Source organism: Mytilus californianus, unplaced genomic scaffold (genome assembly GCF_021869535.1).
Source record: "Mytilus californianus isolate M0D057914Y unplaced genomic scaffold, xbMytCali1.0.p SCAF_3, whole genome shotgun sequence".
Taxonomy (NCBI): Eukaryota; Metazoa; Mollusca; class Bivalvia; order Mytilida; family Mytilidae; genus Mytilus; species Mytilus californianus.
Genome location: NW_026262679.1, coordinates 56,903,310 through 56,928,931, shown reverse-complemented (window position 1 = coordinate 56,928,931; position 25,622 = coordinate 56,903,310). Strand labels below are relative to the sequence as shown.

Genomic DNA, 25,622 nt, shown 5'->3' with positions numbered 1-25,622 from the left:
AGCTTGTCTTTATCAATAGAATTAATGATGCATAACAATGTACATAAAGGTAATCAGGTAAACGAGGTCAAACATGTAAGCGTGTATGGAACAACATCCTATTTAATTACGCTTTATAGATATTATTTTAAATGAGCATTGAGTTTAAAAAAGTATCCTGATATTTAAAAGTTATTCTTCAAATAAGGATATTTATAAATGAATAAGTATGATATATATTATTTTATTTAACACTGTACATCGTGTTAAATACTGGGGTACTCTCAAGGGGAAAATTTACTAAAATATATAGGAAAAACACCGAGAATAGCTTCGCTTGGGTATACCAAGCTGAGTTGTCCAATAAATAAGGGGGGGGGCGTTCTCTATTCTTGTTTTCATATCAAAAACTGTTTTTATAATTAAAATCATAAAGAATAATATCCAATCATGACAATCTCCGACTGTTATAAAGACTTTGTCTCAAATTGAACTTTACAAATCTGCGATCATGGGCAAACGTAAACGTGACGATTCCGATCAAAATTCGAAATCGTACAAAGATAAATGTTATCACTGTTCAGTAGATTTTACACCGTTTAAAACAATATCCTTCATTGGGCCTCCTCAATGTTATCTATAAATACCACATCAGTTGTAAAAGTCACGTGGTCAGGTAATCAATACACAAAAAGAAAAGTATCACGTGTATTGATGATTAAGTTGTACTGCAATTAAAGCCAACATCAACAGTTTCAAATAAGATGGCCTTAATTTACAAAGTGTTACTAGTACTCACAGAGAGAAGATAGATTATATAAACAGAAACAAAAACATGAGAACAGTCAGGTACTGAAGCTGATTGATGCAATGATGGTTACTGTATTACGATACACAGAAAAATGACACAATACCGAGGATAATATTTTATTTTTTTTTAGAATGAAGAAAACAAAACAGTTATAAATAATTTTATTGCATATAACACTACTAATTATTTTTACACATATATCAATTTATGCATCCTCTCAGTTACATTTAAGTATCCAGCTGATCATTGACCGTCAAAAATATTTCTTTGAAAAATGTCCGGCTGTTGTCAGGAAATTTTGGAAGCCCTGATTATAACATTGTATACACATTTGTTTAAAACCTTCTTGAAGATCTTTTATGTTATAAAGATATGTGATATGGTTGCCAATAAGACAAATTTCCACTAAACATTGAAAGAAAAGGTGATTATTAAACATGTGTATATTACTGTAAACCAACTTATTTTTGCAACTTTTGAGAGTAGAAAAATAACATAAATATAAATCATCGCTTATATATTTAACTTCCATCTTCTCTTACATAAATACATCCAGAAAATCAGAAAATCATGAAAATAAAGTATCTGCTAAAATAAGTTGGTTTACAATATGCCAAAACAGGATTTTCTACAATGAGAAAAGATTCATAACCTGATGCCAGCTATAAAATGCCCCCATTTAACCAAAAGTGAAAAATTCAAGAGACAACTATTTTGTTCTTTCAGGAATTTGATGTTGATAACAGATCTTTAATACTTAGTGTTTTATTTATCAAAACTTTTCATGTCTCCTGACAATTTGAAAAAGTAATTATTGCTTACCAAATGAAAATCTTCCACAGATTGATCTCCTCTTGGTCAAGATATTTAAACTTTTGTCAATTCAATTGTCCCATTGAATAAAATTGAGAATGGAAATGGGGAAAATGTCAAAGAGACAACAACCCGACCAAAGAGCAGACAACAGCCGAAGGCTTGAATAAATACAATAGCTATTGTTCTCTGTGTAGTTTACTCAATGGGACCCTTTTAAATTTCTTCTAAGAAAAATCCATCACTCATTGACTAATTCACCTGAATAAAAAATTATCTTCTAAGTAGACGAAAATACATGTATCTACTCACACAACTGCATGTGCTGTTGTATTTATTCAATATCAGTAATATATTTTCAAAGTTTAAATACCTTGACCAAGAGGAGACGACTCTGTGAAAGAGTTGTATTTGGTTCGCAATAAATACTTTTACTCAAACTAATGCCATCGTAGCCATAATGCCTTACTGTTTTTCCTAAAATCCATGATAACCCATTCTGTTGCAATAACAAACAGGAAAAAGATATGTACTGTGCATTTAACATTTACCAATCTCTAAATAATTATTCACTTTAATAGCATAAAATTTCAAATACAACTTTTAATTCTAAGCTTGTGAATTGAGCTGAGGCTAAAAAAAAAATCAAGGCTTGTGCTTCTCTTAGATATGCAAGATTGTTATAAACTAAAATACAGCTGCATATTTAATACAAATAAAAGCAGATGTGGGTATAAGTCAACCAGAAACTCAACAACATAACAAATATCGACCTTTCCCCACAAAACACTATTTTGGGTAATAAGGACACACAGCAAAAAAATTAGTTAATTTAAAGTACCTAACACCTTCTTCTGGATGATACCCGACTATAGTCCCTTAATCAGATTAAAGGAAGGGTTCATTAACTATTCATTGTTGGTAGTCTACATTTAACTTGAATAAATGATGGAACCCTATTGTCATTTTGTTAATTGAAGTTAAGATACACATGTTGATGCAATCAAGATATATTTTAAACTCCATTAGTATTCCCCATTTAATATTTACAGTTCTGATTTTACATTGTCTTTTGTCTCTTTCCCATCCTGAGACATTTGTGAATTCTGTTTCATTTCCTCTGATGGCACTGTCTCTTGTGACATTGTTTCTTCTTTATTAGTGTCCTTCAACTCAGAAGTTTCTTGATTTTCTGTATTTTGCGACATCTGTGATTCTTCTGTCACGTCCTGTGACATCTGTGAATCATCTGTCACTTCCTGTGACATCGGTGTTTCTAGATTTTCTATACCTTTGGATGAATTATTTTCATTGGCTTCCTCTGGTGTATCATCGAAGCCTTCTGGCAGCGGCGTTCCTGTGTGCTCACAATATTTTTTTGTTATAAATTTAAATATAGATTTCATACTTGTGTATGAGGTTAATGCATGCTTGTCTGTCCCTGTTTTAAAAAAATAGAAAATTTACATTTTTTATTAAAAACCAATAAAACCGCAATACTCATATAAATTCATTTTAAAATACATACTATAAGTTATATGGTTTGCTACTGATCTCCTACAGATCCATAGAGGGTTAGTAAAATCCATAGGTGGTGATGCCGAAGTCGCCGAATCTCCTATGGATTTTACTAACCCTCTATGGGTCTGAAGGGGGTCAGTAGCGAACCGTATAACGAATTTATCGCACACAGGACTTTTCCTGCTAAGTTATGTATAAAAATAAGCAATGAAATACATAAACCTTAATCGATGATGTCACCATTAATAGTAAACGAGATGTCATGAACCCTATATGAAATCTACTGACCCCATACAGATCCATAGGGGATCACCACATGACGCCGTTAAACCAATCATAACGTCATAATTTATCTGAGATGTGATAAAATTGTTATGTCAATATAATAAGTAATTGTTGTCAAACTCTTTATAATCAAAAGGGAAGCTTCAATTTCCTTTTTCAAATATTACAAATAAAACTAACGAGAATAAAAAAAGTCTTTTTACTAACTGTTTGATGTTTATAAAGTTTTATAGCTTCTAAACAAATCCAATTTTTCTCTTAAAATTTCATACTTTTTGATTATTAAAGTCCATTGACTTTTGAAAAACATATCCAAAATTGTACCAAATCATAACTGTTTTTCATTTCATCACTCCAAACATTGCCTTCAAAAGTAATGAAAATCTGTAAAATCAAACATGAACTATTGAATGACAACGAAAGTCCTTACAGATATATAGAAACTAATTCATTATTATTAGGCACCTACCAAAAACAACAAGTCTATATAGATTTATAAAAGCTCAAAAGTAAATATTACATGTTCAAGGTTTTACCGTATATTTGAAATACATGTTAAGTTCTTCACTTGTTCAAGTTATTAAACTTAAAATTTAACATAAAGTATAATTCAATATAAAATATCCAAATGAAATGCTCCGCTGGGTGCAGCTTGATACGACCACAGAGGTCGAAACCCTGAACAGTTGGGGCAAGTATGGACACAACATTCAAGCTTGATACAGCACTTAATTTGGATTGTGATTAAATATTTGACACAGCATAGGTTTCTGACACAGAATGAATGTGGTCTAAGAACTTAAAAAAAATTAATTTACCTATTTAAACCATATCATTATTATTTGCTTTTATATATAAATCAGAAATAACCAATTTAAAATGGAAAACTTTAAAGAAAGAAAAGGAAAAAAAATCCCCCCCCCAAATTTTTTGAACCCCCTTATGATTCATCACCCCCAAACTCAATCCCAGCCTTCCCTTTGTGGTATGGTACCTTGCAGTACAATTTCAGAGAGATCCATACACTTGAACACAAGTTATTGTCTGGAAACTAAAAAAATGCTTGTTTTTGGCCCCTTTTTGGCCCCAAATTCCTAAACATTTAGAACAATTACCCCCAAACTCAAACCCAGCTTTCCCTTTGTGATATGGAACCTTGTAGTACAATTTCATAAAGATCCATACACTTACACACAAGTTATTGTCATGAAACTAGAAAAATGCTTGTTTTTTGCCCCTTTTTTGGCCCCTAATTTCTTAACTGTTGGTACCATAACCCCCAAAATCAATCCCAGCATTCCCTTTGTGATATGGAACCTTGTGGTACAATGTCAGAGAGATCCATACACTAACACACACTTTATGTCTGGAAGATACAAAAAATGCTTATTTTTGGCCCCTTTTTGGCCCCTAATTCATTAACTGTTGGTACCATAACCCCCAAAATCAATCCCAACCTTCCTTTTGTGGTATTGAACCTAATGGTAAAATTTCATAGAGATCCATTCACTTAAACTTAAGTTAGAGTGCGAAAACCAATGTGTCTTCGGACGACGACGACATCAACGTCATACCAATATACGACCGCAAAACGCAAAACTTTTTGGCAGTCGTTTTTGCGGTTGTATAAAAAGTTGACTCTTCTTCTACTTTGATAATGCAAAGCTGAAAACCACTAATTCCAAAATGATTTAAGGTTCTTACCATAAACATTTGACAAACCATGAATATTGAAATTGACAAATAAAAGTACTTTCAATTCCTATTCTCTTACCTGCCGAAAGAGTTGGGGTATAATCTATATGCGTCTTTAACTTTGTATCTAATTTATCATAAGATGATGCCCAATTCACTCCTCGCTGAAAATAAATTATAGCACAAATATGAAAAGAAGTGGAGGTAAAATTTATTGAAACAGTACAACAAATATTAACTGCTTAAAAAAAAATCTTGAAGAAAACAGTCATTTGTTTAACAATTTTCTAAGCCAATGACATAATAATTGCTTTATGAATCAACTTTACTTAAGGAATGACTATAATATTTTTTCTGTCTATGAAGAAATAACATAAAAAATGTGGTGCACACTGAATAACACGTGTAGCGGGTTATTTAAAAGTGTGCACCACATTTTTTAGGTTATTTCCAATAGACAGAAAAATATTACAGTCATTCCTTATAATTTAATTCTAAATTCCATTTTTAAGGAGTAAATTTTGATAAAAAACGTTGGTGATGTCAAAATTATGTCTATGAGCTGATAGATAAAACACTTTCAGCCAATCAGAAGACGTGTTACATCCAAAATTAAATTATTTTAAAATATACTTGTATACTGTGGATTCCTTTACATTCGTGCACAAAAATTTATACCAGAAGAAGAATAATGAATACATAGTTCTTGCAAAGATCACTTGTACAGGCTTGCTCCATATCATTTAAAACTTGATCTAAGTCAACGAGGCATTCTAATATGACCTGTTTCTTTGGCTTTGTAAACGAGTGTGATAAAATTCTCGACATATCTATACTTAGTGCAGACTCATAGATGTACATATTAATGGTTGTTATAATTTAATTCCTACATAAATCCACATGTATCGTAACCTATGTGTAACCACTATGTCAATTTCTTTGTGTTCAAATTGAAATTGAAAAAGAAACTACAGGACCGTTATTAATCTAATGCATAACAACAACAAAATTAATGCTTAAGAGCTTAAAAAATGTATAAAATCAAGATAAAATTCTGCAAAATTTCATGAATGATCCTAGCGCATTGACGCCATGAAAATTCTCAAGCTGAAGGTTATTTCGTTACCTGGAGTTTTGAGTTAGGTGTTGCTTCATTTTCAATTTTTTCATTATTCGCACATTTATGGATATCAGCAAGTCAACATGGCAGCTCTTTCTTTTATTGTGACATGTCAACTGTGGATTTGACAGTAAATAGTAGCCAACAAAAACAAATGTCTGGGTTAAGAATCATAAGGATTGAACACTATTTACTAGTGGTTATTTAAGAATAATTCATGCAAGCCCTTAGATTTATTTGAAATTTGTAGCTATTATCTTACAGGGGGTAAAACAGAAGAGCCATACAGCCAAACAAATCTATAGCTTGCATAAAATATTGACAGGTAAATTTGACCTTAGACTGCTTTGGCTATTCCTTTTAGGATCCATTTGGTCTTATAGCGACAAGTATTTATACATCCATGGCATTTAAATATTTGGATACTAGCATTCCTGTTGAAGGTAAATCCAGAAAAGCGCTTTGGATGCACCAACATTTTTTTAAAGTGTTAGTTTCATTTTCAGTAAAACCATAATCTTACCTCTACAAAGAAGCTGATTGTCTCTTCTGTTGTTTCTTGGTGTTGAAAACTGTGGACAGAATCTGTAAAGGCCATAGCAAACACTCTCTCCTTAAATTCCTTCAAGAAAGTGTTCACCTAAAATTGAACAAAACATGCATAAAATAAAGGGACATAACTCAAGAATGGTAAAAGTGACGCTACCCAAATTCTTGCTTGATTTTTGTGGTATTAAGCAATGTGTATAAGTTTCATAACATTTGGTCAAGGCAAACTTGAGTAACAGAACAGAAACGAAAAATTCATTTATTTTTCCATTTGTAAAGGGGCATAACTCTAGAAAGGTAAAAGTGACAACACCCAAATTCAAACTTGATCTGTGTTTTGTGTTATTAAGCATTGTGTATAAGTTTCAAATATTTGGTAGAAGCAAACTAAAGTTAGAGAACGGAAACCAATTTCGGGACGTATGGACGGACAAGGGTAAAACTTAATGCCCCCTCTGCTACGGGGGGGGGGGGGGCATAAAAATTGCACCTGCTCTATCTCAATAAGATTTTTACAGTGTAGTGTACTACTTTTGGGACAAATAATATCAAAATTATAGAAAAGTCTACCCACTCCAACTCAAAATATGAACAATTTTATGTTAAGGGGGTCTATAATTCAGTTTGACAGCTTCAGAAATACTAATTTTTGACCTTTTTTAACTTTAAACGAAAATCAAAGGACGATAACTGTGTCCTCGGACCTAATGTTAGAAAATGACTACTATAAATTCAGAAATTATTGCATGTGTTTTACCATTTATGGGGTTGTTGAACAATCAACACAAACCCATGTTTAATTATTGCAATTTCAGGAAATACTGCATACAAATAATGCTATCTTAATTTCATAAAATACAAATTTTTATTTTTTTGGGACAACAATCACGTTGCAATTTTCCTAAAAATAAAATCATTGTAAAAATTTCTGAATTTACAGAATTCTTTTCACACATTTTCAAGGCTTTGCGATTGAAAAAAAAAATGTGCTTACTTTAAAAGTGGATATTTATTTTACTTTGATATTTACATTTCTTTCACAGCCCAGCTGACGGGAGGCATCCAGCTAGGGATTCTCTCATATTGACGATTTACCAGGCATTGATCAATGATGTTTGTAATTTATAATTTATATTCATTGTTTACCTTAAATCTTAAAATCCACCGAAATTGGTACCAAGGGATAATGAATCCAAAGTATATCAAAATGTTCTGCTGTCAATCAAATACATACTACTGCTTACAATACACAGGTAGGTATGTGTTTATGAAGCAGGATCTGCTTACCCTTCCGGAGCACCTGAGATCACCCCCAGTTTTTGGTAAGGTTCGTGTTGCCTAGTCTTTAGTTTTCTATGTTGTGTCATCTGTACTATTATTTGTCTGTTTGTCTTTTTATTTTTGGCCATGGCGTTGTCAGTTTGTTTTCGATCTATGAGTTTGACTGTCCCTCTGGTATCTTTCATCCCTCTTTTATGCCTTATATATGTACAAGCAATATTCTTTGGTTAAAACATCTGGAAAAAGTTACACAATCAAAAAATCTAAAACATTTACCCTTGCTGTTTAAGGATTTGTTTTTTGCTTTGGTTGGTTGAACAAACTTACCAAATTTAAAACACACACTCCACCGTAACTGTGAGCAACAATGGCTACATTCTTAGCCTGGGCAGGCTGAACAAATGTCTCCCACAAGTATGTAGTATGTTTTTCAGGACTCTCACTTCCCTATAAGATAAAATGTTAACCTTGTAAATATCTGCCAGTTTTTTTAAGTTTATTCTACATTGTCTCTCAACATTTTTGATACTTTTTTACATTCAATAAAGTCCCTAGCTACCTGTATATCTCCTAATATAAATCTTTTCACATTATGTGTACACTTACATACTGGCAAATGAATCCATATTCCTGTGAAATAAAATTCAGAACATCGTAATTCCAATTGATTTTTCTTTGGCATCATTTTGGGATCTGGCCTATTTTGCTATCAGAAGGTGCAATAACACAGTATTGAAACAAAAATGAAAAGAGTAAACACTATTACCAGACACATAGTCATAGTTTTCTGAGGGGTATACTGTAAATTCAGAAATTATTGCGAAGTTTTTATTAATGCGAATAATACAACTACTTGAGTATTGCAATAATAAAAACTCGCATTCTGATATCAAATACATATATCTGTATGTAGCTTTTGCAAAATTCGCAATATTTAAACTCGCAATTTTGTTAATTTTTCAAAAATAGTAATAACAAGCATTCCGTAAGTATTGCATGGCAATACATAGTCCCCTAACGGTTACAAATTCATTGTAATGGAACGAAATTCTAACTTGATCTATAACTTGTCATGGTGTAAACTACATAAAAATATCAAGTCAAAATCTTCAAGCATGACGAAAAAAAACTGTTGAAAACTGATTATTTAAGTGAATTTTCTATGTCCAAAGACAATAACTCTGCACAAAATTATCATAAAATTGAGAATGGAAATGGGGAATGTGTCAAAGAGACAACAACCCGACCATAGAGCAGACAACAGCCGAAGGCCACCAATGGGTCTTCAATGCAGCTAGAAACTCCCGCACCCGGAGGCGTCCTTCAGCTGGCCCCTAAACAAATATGTATACTAGTTCAGTGATAATGGACTTCATACTAAACTCCAAATTATACACAAGAAACTAAAATTAAAAATGATACAAGACTAACAAAGGCTGGAACAAAATTCCAAGTTGATCTGTAACTTGTCATGATAAAACTATATCCTAATTATCAAATCAATATCTTCAAGAATGACAAACAAACCTACCACTAAGTTCTTCAAACAATTTACCAAAGAAAAGCAAAACAATCCAAAATGTAATTTTGTCTTTTAAAAAATGAGTTATTTCCCTTTGAACAGAAATCTACTCATTAATAAGTATTTCATTAAAAATCTAATTCTAGGGAAAGGGCTTTAACTGAACAAAGAGAAAAGCTAAAATTGTGAAAATTGAACTTGACCTGTAACTTGTCATGATAAATCAATAATCCAAATATCAAATCAATATCTTCAAGCCTGAAGAAAAAAAGTCTGGAAAACTGATTTGCCGGACTGACAGATGGACAGACAGACAGACGGACGGAGTGCAAACCTAAAGTCCCCTTTGACTCCGTCTGTAGGGGACAAATAAATGCACGCAATAATTTCTGAATTTACAGTATCTGGTTTTTCTTTAAACACTCCTACCAGGCTGTAGCGGGTGTTAATTATTCTGAATCGGCAGACTTCGGGCTCAGGCAGGTGTTAATATTAGGCATATTGCTTTTTTTATTGCACCCTTTGCTAATATTATCACATGTTGATATAGGTGGGCTAACTTATGAAAGGTCAGTGAAAATTAACAAATGCTGTGTATCCAATGAAATGAATGGATAATATAACAAATATGCATAAAGTATAATAAATGACTTTAAACTTGATGAACACTTCTATCTTGTTTGTGAAAATGTGAAAATAAACAAATGCTGCATGTCCAATGAAATGAATAGATAATATAAGAAATTTGCATAAAGTATAACAAGAGTGCACACGCTGAAATGTCTCGCCTTCTTTACTAATCATTGATATTATGTTGATAGTCCTAAATATAAAGCTTTATTACAACTGTCACATAAACTTAACATTAACCAAGTAAACTAAACATTGACCAATGAACCATGAAAATGAGGTCAAGGTCAGATGAACCATGCTAGGCAGGCATGTACAGCTAACAATTCTTCCATACAACAAATATAGTTGACCTATTGCTTATAGTTTAAGAAAAACAGACGAAAACACAAAAACTTAACACTGAGCAATGAACCTTGAAAATGAGGTCAAGGTCAAATAAAACCTGCGTGACTGACATATAGATCATAAAATATTTCCATACACCAAATATAGTTGAACTATTGCATATAGTATTAGAAAAAAAGACCAAAACTCAAAAACTTAACTTTGACCACTGAACCATGAAAATGAGGTCAAGGTAAGATGACACCTGCCAGCTAGACATGTACACCTTACAATCATTCCATACACCAAATATAGCTGACCTATTGCATGCAGTATTAGAAAAAAAGACAAAAACTCAAAAACTTAACTTTGACCACTGAACCATGAAAATGATGTCAAGGTCAGATGACACCTGCCAGCTAGACATGTACACCTTACAATCATTCCATACACCAAATATAGTAGACCTATTGCATACAGTATAAGAAAAACAGACCAAAACACAAAAACTTAACTATAACCACTGAACCATGAAAATGAGGTCAAGGTCAGATGACACCTGCCAGTTGGACATGTACACCTTACAGTCCTTCCATACACCGAATATACTAGACCTATTGCTTATAGTATCTGAGATATGGACTTGACCACGAAAACTTAACCTTGTTCACTGATCCATGAAATGAGGTCGACGTCAAGTGAAAACTGTCTGACGGGCATGAGGACCTTGCAAGGTACGCACATACCAAATATAGTTATCCTATTACTTATAATAAGAGAGAATTTAACATTACAAAAAATCTGAACTTTTTTTTCAAATAGTCACTGAACCATGAAAATGAGGTCAAGGACATTGGACATGTGACTGACGGAAACTTCGTAACATGAGGCATCCATATACAAAGTATGAAGCATCCAGGTCTTCCATCTTCTAAAATATAAAGCTTTTAAGAAGTGAGCTAACGCCGCCGCCGCCGCCGTAGCCGCCGCCGCCGCCGCCGCCGGATCGCTATCCCTATGTCGAGCTTTCTGCGACAAAAGTCGCAGGCTCGACAATAAATGACTTTAAACTTGATGAACACTTCTACCTTGTTTGGTCTTGTTATGTGGAAGAATAGCTTGTATTATTAGACCATTAAAAAATAGATCTACATTTCTGAACTTTCAAGCATTTTTGCAAACAAGAGGCCACTAATACCTTCATTAAAAAAGTCTTTAAATCAAAAAATATATCGTTTCAGATTTTGAGAAAGTTTATTGATATACTCATAATCATGGTTTTTTTTTCTATCATTGAAAATGAAAAATACAAGTAGATTAATTTTACTTTATATTGAGTGAAACGAGACTATCTTTATCTCAAGTTTAAAAACATTAAAGCATGAATAATCAGTCTACCCTAGGCTTATTTCTACCTGCTCAGCTCTTAAAAAAATTCTATTTCACAGATTTGTGACATTACATGTGTTTGACCTAAAGTTATCTGTTATGTCACGATGTTTGACTACAACTTATCAAATCTTTTTCTAGTCACCTTGTTAAACAACAAAAATAAACTATAGTTTCAATCATGAGAACAACCTGAATACAATCCTATAAATCAATTATCAGATTTTAATTGTAAATACTGCTTAAAATTACCTGCTTGAAACAATATGAAGCGTTTTTAACTGGCTTGAAGCGCCAATTTGTTAAAACAACTATTCTGTGTTTCACAGCTAATATTGTACAATATCAGTTTGTAGAAAAACTTCTAAGCAGTATTTATAAACTTCACTCATCATTTTGTTTCAATCAAAACACACTTAAAGAATGGATTTTATGATTTTTACATTCTCTTTCAAGAATACTAATATAGCAATGACTGAAACTTTCTTCTTAAATGTCGTTAAAATAAAATAACAGCCAAATTACAAACCCTTATCTTCTTTTTGGCTTTTCCCACAGTGGCAGTGTTGATATTCGTATTGGCTACTATTACGCCATATCCATTGGACATGGCCCATCTAATATATGGAAGCTGTGTACCACTGTCTAAGCAGTCATTCATAATCAAACTGCAATTGGTAAAAACAGTGATTTTTATTTATGTTCATGTTGCGATAAAGAAAAATTTTAAAATGTGTGGAATTCAAATATATTGGCATATTATTAGTGTAAATTTTTTATTTTATTATTTTTGGGGGGAGGGGGAAGAGGAGAATATCTTTTTAATAAATGAACTTAATTTTGGAATAAAATTTGCTAATTGAATATATTTCTTGTAATGTAGAACCAAAGAACCAATTACTTTCAGAAGTAACAGTTTTGTTTTTAGAAAAACAAGAATTATTGCAAAAATGTCTTAAGCTTCTCCAAATTTTCTTTTCAACTTCTATTAACAGCTATCTAAAAAAATTGATCATTGTTGGAAACAAAATTGCAAGTGTATAGAATTCACCTAAATCAAAGAAGTAGAGTTACTTGACAAAAATCTCTTTCACTTCATCACTTCAGTAAATTTTGATATCAATAAGTTTAATTTTTATAAATGGCTCATGATAAAATTTAAATTAAAACTGACCAGTTATAATTAAAATGGATAAGGTACATGTATTTTCTCTATATACCATTTAGACTACTACACAATGGCAGGGAGATGAACATCATTATTCCTTCACCTGTCCTGAACCATGGACGTACAAAAAGGGAATGCCATATCTACTAATATTCAAGGCATTCCATATATAACTAGCTTCGGGAAAATTTTTTCAAATGATCCTTATGAGAACAATTGGCTGCTGGCTGTCATAGTTTGACCTGGGACAGGCACTATGAAACTTAAAGTGATGGGTTAAATAAGGTTTTACAGTGGAACAAACCTCTCACTTTTATGGGTAATTTGTTCCCCTAAAAATTTATCTTGGAGTCATTGTCCCCAATAGCATAAACAATTACTACATATTTTTAAAGACAGTACCTTCTTGCCCATTGTCCAGCTTTGATCTTGGAGTCAATGTCCCCAATGATATATGAACACAACATGAACCTATATAAGGAATACTACATTACGCTTTAACTGACTTTACCTTCTTGCCCATTGACCAGCTTTGACTGGCCCTGAACCATGGATTAATATCAATAATTTATCTGGATTACTCTGCGCATCTTTCGTTTGGAAGAAGAATGAAGTAGGTTCATCTTCTTGAGCATCTACCTACAATAAAGTACATTTGTGTAACACAATTTTATTTTGTACCCAGAAAACACTAGGTTATCTGCCCTTTAGATAGATACAGTGACGTAATAAAAGGCCATTTTAATACATAGCTTGTTACATTTAGTCTAAAACATATACAATCATACACAGCTCTTTGGCATATCTAAAGCTTAATTAAAAAGTATGGAAATAATAGCAAATTCTAAAATTATGAATTCACATATATAACATGATTTTATGGATTTTTTCTGGGAAAATGAACATTTTCAATTAAAAATTGTCCAGTCACCTATTTAAAAATGCATTAAACTTTTGTGACAAACAAGTCACATGTATATAAAATTATGTTGTGTCACTTCTTCAGAATTGTCTTGTTGAAAGTAGAGAGAAAATTGGTCATCATTTTGATATATATCAAATAAATAATCAAATATATAAATTATACCAAAAATACATATATTATGATTGATTGATTGTTGGTTGCTTAACGTCCATTCACAAACTTTATACTTCATGTATGTTCTGGACGAGAACAAATCAACAATAAATACAACAGGTAGGTCTTGTAATTGAGGACATAGGGATGAAGGTCGGGAAAATTTGGACTGCCACTGGAAAATGAGGGTATATTGGATAGGGACAGAATTTTGCCTTGCAATAGGCCACTTAGGGACCACTCAAACAGTTGTTGCAAAGATTCTAAACATGCAAAGAACGTGGCACTTTCTTTACTCGAGGCATCAGATTTAACGTCCCCATTCTGTTTGGATGTGGCTGCGTACTTGTACATCCCGCACAACCAAACAGACACCCCACTTTGACAAGGGCTTTTCTGACAGTCAAAAGAAGAACACGAGTGACCATATTTCCAATCCCAAGTCACCCTTGACGGACATATATTATGCTATATCCAAAATTGATCAAGAAAATATAGAGAATACCAAAGTCATGTTTTCAATTTGATATATTGTGGATTCTTTTATTTTCGAGAGTACCAATTTTCGTGGATTGAGTAAAATTTGCATTTTTCAAGGATATTTGATTTTGTTGTTTCACCAAAGTCAGCATAAAAGCCTATAGAAAATTTGTATTTCGTTAAATATTTAAATTCATGGTTCATCTTTACCCAGAAAATTCACGAAAAATGGTATCCAACAAGTAATAATGGTTCCACAGTACTGGACATTAAACAAACGTCTATCAATCTATTCTGTATATACATCCTAATCATTTAAGTGATACCATGGTCAATTGTGGTATAGATTCATGAAGCATGCAAATTATTGTTCATAACAGATTGAATATGATGGACAAAAAAACAAAGATATAATGAAATTTTATCACTGATAACATAATATTATTACAGAAAGAGTTATGAAAAAAAACATTTATTAAATGATATCCAAAGGAGTCTTTAATTTCAGAATGTTTTCTGATGAAGAATGACTTTGAGCAACACAACAGGTGCCACATGTGAAGTAGTATCTGCTTACTATTTTAGAGCACCTGAGATCACCCCTGGTTTTTGGTGGGGTTTGTGTTGCTCAGTCTTTAGTTTTCTATGTTGTGTTTTGTATACTGTTGTTTGTCTTTTGGTGTTTTTCTTTTTTTGCCATGGCGTTGTCAATTTATTTTTGACTTATTTGTTTGAATATCCCTTTAGTATCTGTGGCGTCTCTTTTGAAGAATACATGTATTTGTATATACATGTAATAATAAAACTTTAGAATATCAATCTTCAAACTCATTGGTATCCATCCTTATCTATACTTACTGGAATGGTAGTTCTTTCTAAACCTTCTTTCTCTAAAAGTTCATAGACATAGTCTGTTATGATCTGTAATAAGAAATAAAGGAATGCTTAATTTGGACTGATGTTAACCATTCAGAAATTTGGTAATGATTGATTGTTTGGCTATTGGCTATTTCATGGCTGCCTGTTTATTTTTGTGGTGGAAGCCAGAGTGGACAGAGAGAATCACTGACCTATGGCAGGAAAACTGGCCATTTTAGTTTTTGATCTATACATTTGGAATATTGCACCAATTTGACAAATATCTTGTTACTTTTATACTGCAATATGCTACCTTTATTACCAATCAAAGAAAATTATTTCTTTGAATAACAACCAAGATAAAGTTTGAGATAAAGAATAACTGGTGTATTTGTTTGATTTTTTTAATTAATTCTAAGAGAAATAGGTAAACAAATAAAAGACTTACATCACCAATGGCCTCATATCTGTTCTGGTTATATCTATGGTTATCTCCCTTTTCTACAAAATTAAAGCCATTGCCTGTTTCTATATTCCTCAACTGTTCATCTGAAGTAGAAAAAAATCTCAATAAAGTACATGTATGTGAATGAACATACATCTATTTAAGTTTCAGAAATCAACAGAATTACTTTCTGTATACCATAAAGAAGAAGGTCTGGTAAGGGCTAATTTTGGCCTAAAATTCAAAGTACATCTGAAGAAAGATTTTTGACATTTTTTTAACACTTAAGTGTGTACTTTAGTCCATTCAATAAGTTTAGGTAAAACATTTGAACTGATTTGGACATTAAAGACGCTAAAATTCAAGCTTTAACATCAAAAATCTATCAAAAATGCCATAAAACGTCACTTTTCAGATAGTTTTTGTCTAAAATATAAGTGGCCACATTCGTGTTCAGTCTCAACCTTTATATATGTTATGTATCATCATCAAATACAACATATATTTAAATATTAAGACTGAACACAAATGTGGCCACTTCCATTTTAGACAAAAAACGTGTTAAAATTAACACAAATGCTAAAATTGTGAAGATTTCTGTAATTTTGCATAAATTAATGATGCAAGTACCTGATGCATGTGCATTGTGTTGTCAAAAAGAGCCCTTATTTATGTAATAAAAGTATTCTACTTTCCAATAAATAGCTAAAGGTTTACATTTCAACAAATCTCTAAAAATGCTATATTTTGGGACCAAAAAGGGCTCTTACCGGGCCTTCCTCCTTTGAGTATCATATGAGTGCAAATTTTCTGTCCAGAAATAACCAAATACTCTTATTTCATTCTTTATATGTTTACTCTTTGTGTGTATTAATCTTTTTGCATGAGACAACAGCTGTCAACAAGAAAAACCAATTTTGTTTCAATCTGTTAATGATGTTAAATTAAAATAAATCTGCAAAATGCAGAATGCATAAACTAATCGGGAATCATTCATCAGGAGAATTTATTTTTGTAGTAACTAGAAAAGAGCAAAAAATTGCAACTTCGAGAAATTTAATTAACCTGTATAAAAGATTAATTATCAAATTATAAAAAAGAAACAAAAAACTTAGGACTTAAAAAGATTCCCTATCACATGTATATGTTTTCCTGGCAGTAGAAAATGTGATAGCATTTCCAGCCCAGCTGCTTGGTACTTTGTACAGAAAATATTGTTATTGTTAAAAAGAAATTTGTAGTGAAAAGATCGGAAATAAGCAATCATCTTTCTCATGCATAGTTTGCCCAGATTCTTTCGCTTGGTTTTACTCTACTTAATGTTCCAGCTCTTCAGTGTTTGTTTTAGGTTTGCTTACTACAAATAGTTTACCTCATGCTTCACAATTTTTGTTGTTGTTTTTTTATACTCAAAATAATATTGCAAGAGAAATAAAGACCATTACCTTCATTGAAATGATATCCAAATTCTTCTAATGTCTTTGGAAAGTCATATTCTGTTGATAAAAAAATTGGATAAAAGAAAGAGTTTCTTTTTTCATCATGACATTACATTTTGACATTCAATGGTATCTAAAGTAATTTATCTGGCTCTCTTAAGATATAAACACAGGAACCATGCGATCTAAGACTCAGAAATGTCTTAACTTTAAATACAAAACCAAAATGTAATGTGAACATAATTATTTTTTTGGGTATTAGTTTTCATGGAATTCAAAATGAAACAGGTATTTTAAGGATGTCTGCTGCTAAAAATTTACAGAAATCTGTCATAAAGAGTACATGTATACACTACTTATTTTCTTACAAGATTTTAATGTGGAGTCTGAATTTTTTAGGACAAATATAAAAGATGCTTTTTTTGTTCTTGATTTCTCCAGGAAAAAAATCATTTTTAAATATTTTCTGAAGAAATTATTCCAGAGACTAAATATATTTTAATCTAAATAAATTGCTTTGCTGAGCGCAGCTGGATTTGACCACAGAGGTCCAACCCTGAACAGTTGGGGCAAAAATGGACGCAATATTCAAGCTTGATACAGGTCTGAATTTGGATTGTAATGAAATATTTGACACATTATATGTTTCTGACACAGAATGAATGTAGTCCAAGAACTTGAAATTGGTTATATGATTTGAATTTATATTCAATTGAAGATTTCTTGCTTTTGTAATATTTCGTAAATCTGTTTTCAGACTATATATAAAGAATTAGCGAAATAAATTGTGATCCCCCTTTTTTTTTGTGGCAAATTGATAATTTCTTAAATCTTGAGGAAAAAAAATTGACCCCCCCCCCCAAAAAAAAAAATTTTCTAATTTTTTTTTGAATAAAGTGCTTTTTCTATAGATAGTGACAGAAGATCATGTAACACAGCAAAAGCCATCCTCCTGAGTTATAAATGAACATGCATGTTATCAACACTGTAATTAGATCTTTGAATATTGTATTTATCAGAATAAATATTGATTTTGTTATCAATAAATTAAAACCAAACTAAATACTATTGTTATACATATATGTACATTCACGGTCCTACAATCTGTAGATAGTTTGTCTTTGCACAAGTTCATGTTTTTCTCTGATTATAATGACATTTTTACACTAAATCTATTGGATGTAGAATGTGTACTGAATGATGTTTTAGTCTTAAGATATATGATTTTTTTTATTAGTATTTGCCTTTGAACAAGCTTTCAGTAACTGTGAGTACTCTCAGATCTGTACTGAGTGTCTTTTGGTTTTTTTTTGGTTTTTTTTTTGGGGGGGGGGGGGGGGGCTTTTTTGTGCTTTGTATCGATTTGATGCATTTATGCTCTATACTTGTCTCACTGGCAATCATACCAAATCTCCTTATTTTTAAAAAGGAGGAGGGTTTGTTGCCATCAAACATGTTAAAACTGTATCTGTGCAAAGTCAGGAGCCTGTAATTCAGTGGTTGTCGTTTGTTGCTGTATATCATAATTTTTTTTCGTTTAATCTTTTGTACATAAATCACATCACCTTTTTTTTATATGTATTTCACAACTTCTTTTATTTGTCTTTAAAAATATAGATAAGAGTTTACATGGAAATATCAAACTTTATAGAATTGCAACCTTCATAACCATTTTCTCAATTCAATATTTTAGCCTTTTTTATGAACAAAAAGGTCTTTAAAAATAAAATATTTTGAAATGTGGCAATTGCAGATTTGATTGTATGTTACAGTATATCTACCTTCATCTTCATCTCCAAACATTTTCTGTAAATAGAAATAACACTTTTATAATATGTCTGACTTGCCCTTTAAAAAATGTAGCTTTTGCCAATAGATATAAGAAGATGTGGTATGAGTGCCAATGAGACAACTCTCCATCCAAGTCAAAATTTGTAAAAGTAAACCATTATAGAACAACATGGAGCCTTAGCTCAAACCGAACAGCAAGCTATGAGTGCCAATGAGACAACTCTCCATCCAAGTTGCAATTTGTCTAAAACAAGTTTTAAACAAATAAATGAATTTTACGGCAAAGTTATATGTTAAAACTAATGTCATGTACCTCGGATAAAATTTATCTTGAAATAGTAGGGAAAAAGTTTACATATCAAAGGAATACAGAATTGTTTTGCTGGTCATCCTGAAAATTGCGGAGACATGAGGAAATCCTTTATAAATGAACATTCCAATCTGATGAGTCAGGCCCTTTCATTCATAAATTATAAACAGAATAAATGTATTTTAATTTCTGATATTGACTGTATCATGTAGAATAATTTTCTTACCGAGGTAGAAGGCGGTCAAAAAATTTTGAAAACTTGCCCTTCAGGTTCATCTAGATACTCTATATGATGAAGACAGTTAAAATAAAATGTTACGCAGGGTGCAGCTTGATACGACTGCAGAGGTCGAAACCTGAACACTTGGGGCAAGTATGGACACAACGTTCAAGCTTGACTCAGCTCTATGAATTTAGATTGTGATTAAATATCAAAGAACCCCAACAATTCAATTTTTGATAAAATTTAAAAAAAAAAAAAAAAAACAAGCATTCTGAAAGTATTGCATGGGGAATGCATAGTCCTCTACCGGTTAAAAATTCATTGTACTGGAACAAAATGATAACTTGATCAATAACTTGTCATGGTGTAAACTATATAACAAATATCAATTCAATGTCTTCAAGCAAGATGAAAAAAAGTGTGGAAAACTGATTTTTTAAGTGAATTTTTTAAGTCCAAGGACAATAACTCTGCTCAAAATCATCAGACCTGACCAAATTTGAACTTGATCTGTAACTTGTCATGATAAAACTATATACCAATTATCAAATCAATATCTTCAAGCATGAGGAACAAAAGTGAGGAAAAATGTATAATATTTTAGTGAATTTTATAAGTCCAAGGACTATAACTCTGCACAAAATCATCAGACCGGAACAAAATGCTAACTTGATCTATTATTTGTCATGATAAAACTATATACCAATTATCAAATCAATATCTTCAAGCATGAGGAACAAAAGTGAGGAAAACTGATTATTTGAGTGAATTTTCTAAGTCCAAGGACCATAACTCTGTGCAAAATTATCAATGACCCTCCATCCAGACCCTCATACATTGAGAATTACTTTTTTTATAGTTTTATTATAAGTCAGTTACACGAAGGTCATGTAGCTGTTGCAGAACTGTTATCAAAATTATAACAGAACAATCAACAATAGGAAGTAAATGGAATTGGGCAGTATTTGGGATTTTTATCATTTTAAAGTCAAGTTACAGTTGGTCATATTACAGTAGGTCATGTCACAGATTTTTTTCAAATTTTCAATACAGCTGAAATATGTTAAACATGAACTAAAAAACCAAGTTTCCTATACAAGTTTAAATAAACAAAATTACACTGATAAAATTACTTCAATGTGGAAATTAATACACCACCAAATGTTTAATTTCACTACACTTATTAATTGTAATCTTGACCTTCTAGTTATGACCTTGACATGTCCATTGTTTGATCATTTAACACTTTGTATTCATATTTATATCTTCATTTTGGAAGTGTATTTTTTTCACTATATATATATATATATATATATAACAAATGTTGTAATAAGATTATTGCATAGCTACTGATCAGAACTTTTGTAAATTCAGAAATTATTTCAGGGTCTTTATAATAGCAAATAATGTGACTAGGTTATTAAATGCACACAATAATTCTGAATTTGCAGTAAATGTATATTTGCTTCTTGTATTTGCAACTTTTCCATTTATTTCTGTAACCCCTATTGCGTTTTCCTAGGTTATACACTACCATTTAAAAAACTTACATCTTAAATACACTTTGTGTAAAATATTTTGAAAATCAAGGTTTATTATATTTTAAATAAAATTAATCTTCCTCCAGTTTATGTCCAAATTAACACATTTTTTCATTACATTTCATATGAAAAATCCTGGCACATCTTTTTCCCACCAAAAATCTAATTTTTTTAAATACTTGTATCTTAAATCACATAGATCTATCTTTGTTGTTTTATAACATTATCAACTGAAAAAGACACATTGAAATGTTATTAATTGGTATTTCAGCAACTAACATTTTCAAAACTTTATCTTTAAAGAGATATTTTTGAAAAAGCAATTATAGTCCAGTCCATTACTTCACAATAAACTTTAATTGACAGATAAATTAAGTTGAAATAGATTTTAAATGCACTTACCTATAAGATTTGGGATGAATGTTAGCTATATTTTCGTGAAGCATGATTTCAAAAGCAAATGAGCAGATACAGAGTATAAAATAAAAAAATAGTACCTTGACTATGATTGAGTAAATGTTACCCATGATCAACTGTTTTAACTGTTAAGTCCTACAAAAAATATTTTACAAATACTTAGTTTTTATTACACATCATGCAAATTTTCTTTTATTAGTCAACACTAAATATGTACAAGCTTGAAAGTAATGACCATATCATTATAAATAGGTTTTGAAAAACATGAATTGATAGGAATAATTAGTTATTTTAAGGCCAAATGGAAAAGAAGGTACATGATTCATGGCACTAGCCAAGAGCTAAGGAACAACACTTTTATTGCTGTTCTTCATCACAAATTCACAGTGAGGAATTATGTTCTGGTTAGATTTACCTTACAGGTAAAAAAAAGAATAATGCAAAAAGAAAGTTAAGTTTGTGTTATAACAATTTGACTAATATTTTGTGCAAAACAACTTCAATTAATTTTTGAAAAAAAGGACACTTTTGTATACATTCATTTATACTACATGACTGTACATCTAAATTATGTATATAATCATTTAAAAAAATAAAGATAAATCTACAATCATGACAACCATGACAATAATGACAATGAAGATTAATTTTCAAATGAAATAAATAGTGTTGCACGTACTTCAGGTTAAAAGGCTTCACTTCTGGTTTGGATGTAAACAAATATTAATTTTGTGTAATGCTTGCTATTTAAATTGAGAAGGCTTTTCAAATGATTTAAGACAAATGTCAAGATTGTGAGAAAGGAAACCTTTCTATAAATAGTTTGATTCATAATTGATTTTATTTCCAAGAACCAACTTGAATTTAAGGAAAAACAAAGCATGATGTGAAGTTGGGGGTGGGGGTGTTCTAAGCACAACTGTTTACGAACTTGTAATGAAAATTTGACATACACTTTTCTGGAGGTCACTTTCATGTGTAGGTCAAATTCAATGTCAATCTACTACATGCTATCTGTGAATGATCTTTTGAAGATTTAACATACATGTATTTATAAACAAAAATGAAAGTACAATTCATAACAATATATCTTTTTGTTTGATGAGTTTACTGTTTTAATTTCAGTGATATTTGAGAGTAGCGTTTTGTCCTTCATGTCAAAATGTAAATAATTCTCTTGTTCTAATATGTCTTCTATAAGGGCTCAATAATTATGAGAGATAACAATACGTTTTTCACCACCATTTAAAAATAAAGGAGTTTAGGGTTTTCTTACCTTCTCTATTTTTAAAGTCTAGTGGTAGTGAAAAGTGACAAAATTGAGGGTAGTTACCATACACTCAAGGTAAAACTATTTAACAAAATGAAAACAAATAATTTTCATACCCATCCTTTACTCTTATTTCTGTGTAAAAAAAACTTTTATCATGAATTTGGGGAATATGTATTCATCCTTTACTCTCATGACTCTTTATTTCTGTGTAAAAAAAATTTTATCATGAATTTGGGGAATATGTATTTACCATGTTTACAGATGCAAAATTATATTAGGCAGTACTTCTTAATTACATGTACATGATGTATGTGCAAAGTTTAAGATTGCACTTCAAAGTCACAAGTGAGAACCTGGAATTTCATTAAAAAATTTCAAAGGGAGATAATCCTATATTAGTCATGATAGTCTGGTTGTGCTTATATAGCCAGATTGAGGTACATTAAAATCAAAGAAAATATTATACAAAAATTCCTAATTTTTCAATACTTGACAATCAGCCAAAAATTTATTAATTAAACAGTAAAGACAATCATGTCAAAAATGTCAAAACAATAATAGTATATAAATTTTTTTAATGATAAATTCCATCATTTTAAAAGATAGTCATATAGTTGTGATTATGGACAATTTATGCTAACTTTTAGTAAAAGATGTTCTCCTTTATCAAAAATATGGATTTTTACATTTGTGATGGATACATAGACATTTATTGATTTTGAAATAATCACACCCATCTCCTTATTTACATTTAGCAAGTGTTTTTTTTTTTAATTCTAGCAATGTGGTTGTAGCGACCCTTAATATATATTTTCTTATTTGAGCGATATGTACAATTCTTTAAACATAATGCACTGTTTGAAGTTTGAACTTTAAAGTATGATTTCTATTAAAGACACATAGATTAAATGGGTGCAGGATTTTTTATTTCTAACTAAGTATACATGTTTTTCAACACAATGCCCTAGGGAAGAGCTTTATTAGACTAGTATCAGTGGAGGAAACAACAAGAAACTGAAAATAATTTCTTAACTTGTGCTGTTTGAAATTTTTTATTTCTTTTGATTATATTTATGTACATATAACTATTGTATTGTTCATTATATAATGTATGCCTGAGACAGGTCCAATAGAAATTATACAAGCCTGACTGAAAGGCCTGTGACCAAGGCCAAAAATAAAATTAGAATTGTTTGACATGTTTGATGTTGTCTACCTACCCACCTAAAGAGCAGCCTACCCAAAAAATTTGATGACACAAATTGTTTCAAATGTTTTTTGAACAGTTTTTTCGTGCTTGAACATTGCTTTCTTGTCTAAAGCATGTAACTTATGCTGTTGGCCAAAAAAATCTCTACCTACCTACCTACCCAACCCTACAAGGCATGGGTAGGCAACTTCAAACAAAGAATTTGTTAAGGGTGGCCAAAGTGGAAGATTGTTTTACAGCTTATTTAAATGGCAGTGTAGTAGATATTGTAATTGAGTATTTAAATCTAATGTGTCTATATTAATCAATATTCTTGTTTCCTTTATATTACATATGTATATGTATGCTCCTAATGGGTCTATAAATTGGTAAAATGCTCACGATAGAATCATAAATGGTAGAAGTATCCATTAAGGTCATTATGACCATGGCAGCAATAAATTTCCTGTCACATGATCTGTAGTGAGAAAGCTAGACTTTCTTTCTTTTCAGGATTTTCTCTTAAACGGTTTAGAGGAGTATATAATGTACTACACATAGCTATTTTCCACAAATCTTAATATCTAATTACTGAAAAGTATGATGATAAATAAACCAGCATGCATCAATAACTATTGGAAGATCATCAGGTACATGTAGTACCTGTCTCATATTAAAGTATACAATGTAGTCATGACTCACGTATGTTGATGTTGTTGAATAGAATAGAATAGAATACAAGCTTAAGACAGATTGAGGTCTAGTATATTAGCTCAACCTTCAGATATAGATAATTTATATTGACAACACAATTTGAGCAAGAGTTATTTCCCTGGAGGTCAAAATGCACAAATGACTGCATAGATCAGCCAAATTTAACTTCTAAATTTTACGCTGGCTGCTATCCTTAGAAAATGTTGCTTTCTGAACAATTTTAATTTCTTTTGGCCTTATATAATTCATCATTACAATCAAGTAAGGATTTTCTTACAGTTGCTTGAATCACATGATTCAATTAAGTTTGTTAAATTCGAAAATCTACCAGTTACACCTCCAACAGGCAACATGGCAGTCAACGCTAACAGAAATAAATCAAAACTCAAATTACATCATATCGAAATATATATTTACATGATGATGATGTCATGTGATGTAGGAAAGCTTGGAATATTACCGAACACTAAGACAACGGGACAAGTGGTCGACAAACATGACAAGTCTGGAAGTCGGACAAAACAAGTAATTTGAAACTGAAACTGAAAGTAGTCACATAAATTTTTGTTGATACTAGACTTACTGTTCCCAAATTACATACAGTTCAACATCACTAGCTGGGATGAGACAATTAATCATTAAAGTAATTTGTTTACCACTTACACATTTTATTGTACCACAGGATGCTAATAATGATAAAAACAACAAACACTGCAATTTCATAAGTTGGGACACTAAAAAGGGGGATTTTCCCAAATATCAATTACTTCCTGT

The 25,622-nt window shown here is 31.2% G+C and overlaps 1 protein-coding gene across 2 annotated transcripts; it reads right to left on the bottom strand.

Annotated features, from left to right (window-relative positions):
* Window positions 1-1,106: 1,106 nt before the first annotated feature.
* On the bottom strand, window positions 1,107-25,619 carry LOC127733025 (cotranscriptional regulator FAM172A-like). Of its 2 annotated transcripts, XM_052242280.1 has the most exons (12): window positions 25,512-25,619; window positions 21,753-21,807; window positions 19,172-19,196; window positions 17,397-17,447; window positions 15,955-16,055; window positions 15,507-15,569; window positions 13,602-13,729; window positions 12,452-12,590; window positions 8,382-8,501; window positions 6,748-6,864; window positions 5,184-5,268; window positions 1,107-3,044 (listed from the first exon to the last, which is right to left on the bottom strand). In XM_052242280.1, exons 2-12 carry the CDS (start codon window positions 21,780-21,782, stop codon window positions 2,650-2,652), a joined length of 1,254 nt encoding a protein of 417 aa, XP_052098240.1. In that variant the 5' UTR covers window positions 21,783-21,807; window positions 25,512-25,619; the 3' UTR covers window positions 1,107-2,649. The 2 variants fall into 2 exon arrangements, with proteins under 2 accessions (XP_052098240.1, XP_052098239.1); XM_052242279.1 differs by lacking the exon at window positions 21,753-21,807 and having other exon boundaries at window positions 25,512-25,617.
* Between the last annotated feature and the right edge of the window lie 3 nt (window positions 25,620-25,622).